The sequence below is a fragment of the Chrysochloris asiatica genome, unplaced genomic scaffold, assembly GCF_000296735.1.
Source record: "Chrysochloris asiatica unplaced genomic scaffold, ChrAsi1.0 scaffold00065, whole genome shotgun sequence".
Lineage (NCBI taxonomy): Eukaryota > Metazoa > Chordata > Mammalia > Afrosoricida > Chrysochloridae > Chrysochloris > Chrysochloris asiatica.
The window spans coordinates 7,703,946-7,707,566 of NW_006408583.1; the positions used below are offsets into that span (position 1 = coordinate 7,703,946).

General features: G+C 43.7%; 1 protein-coding gene across 1 annotated transcript in view; it reads left to right on the top strand.

Annotated features, from left to right (window-relative positions):
• Positions 1-401: 401 nt before the first annotated feature.
• Positions 402-3,621, top strand: part of FAM154A (family with sequence similarity 154, member A) — a 26,103-nt gene continuing 22,883 nt past the window's right edge. Inside the window, exon 1 of the mRNA XM_006864504.1 lies at positions 402-409. Coding sequence (XP_006864566.1) covers positions 402-409 — 8 coding nt within the window. The remainder of the gene's footprint in view (positions 410-3,621) is intronic.

The following is a 3,621-nucleotide window of genomic DNA, read 5'->3' on the forward strand; positions in this document are numbered from 1 at the left end:
AAGGTCCTTCTCTGGGAAGGCCTTATCTCTAGCATCTCCGTGTTTTGGATATTCCAGACACCCTAGAATCTTTAAAATAACTGGTATAGACGGGATACTTTTATGACTTGAGGTTTGGTATCCTTAGCACCTTTCCCTTCAAGGGTAAGAATATTTTTCTGGACGGAGTGTTTCCCCCTCACAGCAGCTGTGACAGGTCACAAGCTCCTAACTATTGCGAAAGAGCGAAAATAAGCTGTAAATCCTTTAAGAGCGCCAAGGCTGGGTTTTAAATTGGATTGGGAATCCAAGTCCATTAGGTAGGCAGGATAGGGGAACTGAGGTGGAACTGCTACTGACCAGCTGTGTGACCCTGGGCAGCCATTCAACTTATCCTTGGATTTAGTGTCTAAATCTGTACGATGAAGAGGTAGGACTGACTGATCTCTAGGGTCCTTCAAGGTCTAGCAGTTCATATTCTTTGTTTTCCTAGTTGCTATTGCTATGACTTCATGAATGTCGTTTCCTTGTTTAGATGGTGTGAGAATGGCATGGGGGCAGCACTGGAACCTCTGATGACACAGAACCAAACTCTCTATCCACTCAAGGCTAATTCCTAGAGGAGGAGGTCAGACCTGCCTCTACCCTTCCATCCTCCTTACCAATTTTGACATTAAATGTCCCTCCCACAGCACTTTCTATTTCTCTTCTAGGTTCAATAATCTGTTGCAATGACCACCACAACTCACAGACCGTATTAATACTTATGGAATTTATTAGGGAAGTTGTTGTTGAGTGCTGTGGAGTCAGTTCTGACTCATATGATTCTGTATAGGATTTCCAAAGAGCTTGTTGGTGGGTTTGAATCACTGAGCTTGTGCTTAGTACTCCAGTGCTTACCCTACAGTGCCACACCAGGAGTGAATTGCTGCTGTTGTTGTTGCTAAGTGCCACGACTCATAGCAACACTATATAGGGTTTCCAAGGAGTGGCTGGTGAGTTTGAACCACCAACCTTGTGGTTCAAACTGACCTTTTAGTCCAGTGCTTACCCTACAGCACCTAATTACCTACCAGGGAATTAACGGCGTACAATTTAGAACCAGAATACTGTCCTTCAGGTCAGGAATGCCTCTTCTCAGTTGTGCCCACTGGTGAACACCTGTCAGCCTTGCAGTCCCTTGGCACTTGCCTGTCCTGGCAAATGTTTCAAAACTCCTTTATTGCCGCCAATAAATGTCCACAGGGCATCCTATTTTGCAAGCCAGCCTCCTACCCAAAGGTGTTCAACTTTACTTGCTCCATGACTAGGAAGCCTGCGACTGCCGTCTCATGTTCTTGGGGGGCTCAGGGTCCAAAAGGATGCACTCCACTTGTGACCCACAGATTTGTTTGTTGTTTTGGTGGTTCATAGTGCTTTTAATATTCTCCTTCAACAGCTTAATTCAAAATTATCATTTCTTTTATGGTCTTCTTTATTCTTGGCCAACTTTCATATGCATATGATGTTATTGAAAATACCATGACTTGGGTCAGGCGCACCTTAGTCTTCAAACTGACATCTTTGCTCTTGAACACTTTAAAAAGATCTTGTGCAGCAGATTTGCCTAATGTAGTATTGTTTGATTTCTTCATTGCTATTTCCATGAGTGTTGATGGTTGATTGAGTAACATGAAGTCTTTGGCAACTTCAATCTTTTTTTCTGTTTATGTTGATATTTTTAAGTGGTCCAATGATAAGGATTTTTGTTTTCTTTACATTGAGATGCAATCCTTACTGAAGGCTATGGTCGTTTTTTCTTTTCTTTTTTTTTTTTTTAATGTTTTATTGTGAATTATATGATAGTTTACATGGGAGAACTTTAGTTTTACATTCATTCCATCGTATATCATCTCATTGCCATGGTTCCAATCCTCTCCATGCATCATCAACCACCCAAAGGGTATATCCCAGAAACCCGCCCCCTACACTTCTCCCTCCTCCCCCCAGTTTTCAGCCCACAGTCCCTTTCCCTCTCTGGGTCCAAAGTCCCCAGTCGCTTCATCACTCCACGTCATCATCTCTGTCTCTATCTCAGGCATCTCTGTTTCTCTGGGTAGGGTCCCGCTCTCGGCTCTACTCCGTTGATGATCCCAGAGGCCTCTGCTCCTATCCTGGAGAATTAATCACTCCCTGCCTTGTTACAAAACTTCTACCTTTGCATTTCCAACCCTCATAGTCCATCCTGATAAGCATTATTCACTACAGTATCACGAGTTACCCATCTGTATCTCCTTTCATCAGCTCCGCCCAGACAGATTGAATAGTACCTACTAGAGATTCTGCCTTCCGCCATGCTCCCTAGCACCAGGTTCCCTCTTGAAAGCTTGTAAGCCAGTCACTTCTTGCCTTTGTAGTGCCCCCCTCCCCATTTGAGTATCCAATGTCCAAGCTGCCCTTCTCCATTTACTCTGTGTGTGGGGGTGTGTGTAAATGTTTCTTGCTGTGAGCATTTGTTCCCTCTTTTGAGTCACTGCTCCATAGGTATAGGTCAAGTTCATCAGACTGTATCAGCTCACTCCTTTTTTTTTTTCCCCCCTCTTCTTTCCTCTCCTGGTTGAGCTCCGATCATCCAGTCATCCGGTCCAGGTCACGTGGGTACCATCTGCAAGTGTGGGTGCTCCTGTGCATATGTCCTCTCTTCCCGTCAGCCGGTAGCTCCGCTCTCCTCTTGAGTCCTCCGTGGCCATGCCACTGACTGTGGGCCCGAGTCCCCAGGCCTCTTCACACTGCTTGCCAACCAGGTCCCCAACTGGGTCCACAGAAGTCCACTGAACACTGTAGGGCTTAGCTTGCCACTTCATAGGCTATGGTCTTTTGATCTTCATCAGTAATTTGAGTTCTTTTCACTTTCAGCAAGCAAGGTTGTATCATCTGCATATCTTAGGTTACTAGTGAGTTTTCCTCCAATTCTGATACCATGTTTTTCTTCATATAATCCAGTTTCTCAGACTATTTGCTTAACATACAGATTGAATAAGTATGGTGAAAGAATACAACCCTAGTGCACACCTTTTCTCATTTTACACCATTCAGTGTTCCCTTGTTCTGTTCAAACAACTGCATGTTTGTTTATCTACAGGTTCCTCATGAACACAGTTAGGTGTTCCAGAATATTCACTCTCTGCAATGTTGTCCATAGTTTGTCATGACAAAAGCCTTTGAATAGTCAGTAAAACACCAGTAAACATCTTTGTGGTATTCTCTGCTTTTAGCCAAGATCCATCTGACAACTGCAATGATTTCCCTCATTCCATGTCTTCTCAGTCAGGCCTGACTCTGGCAGCTCCCTGTCTATGTACTGTTGCTGTCATTTTTGTATTATCTTCAGCAAAATTTTACTTGCATGTGATATTAATGATATTTCCCAATGATTTGTCCAGTGATATTGTCCAACACATTCTATTGGGTCACCTCTCTTGTGAATGTGCACAAATATGAGTCTCTTCCAATAAGTTGGCCAGGTACCTGTCTTCCATACTTCTTAGCATGTATGAGTGCTTTCAGAGCTGTATATCAGTTTGTTGAGATTTCAATTTGCATTCCACGAATTCCAGGTGCCTTGTTCTTTGCCAATGCCTTCACTGTACCTTGGACTTCCTC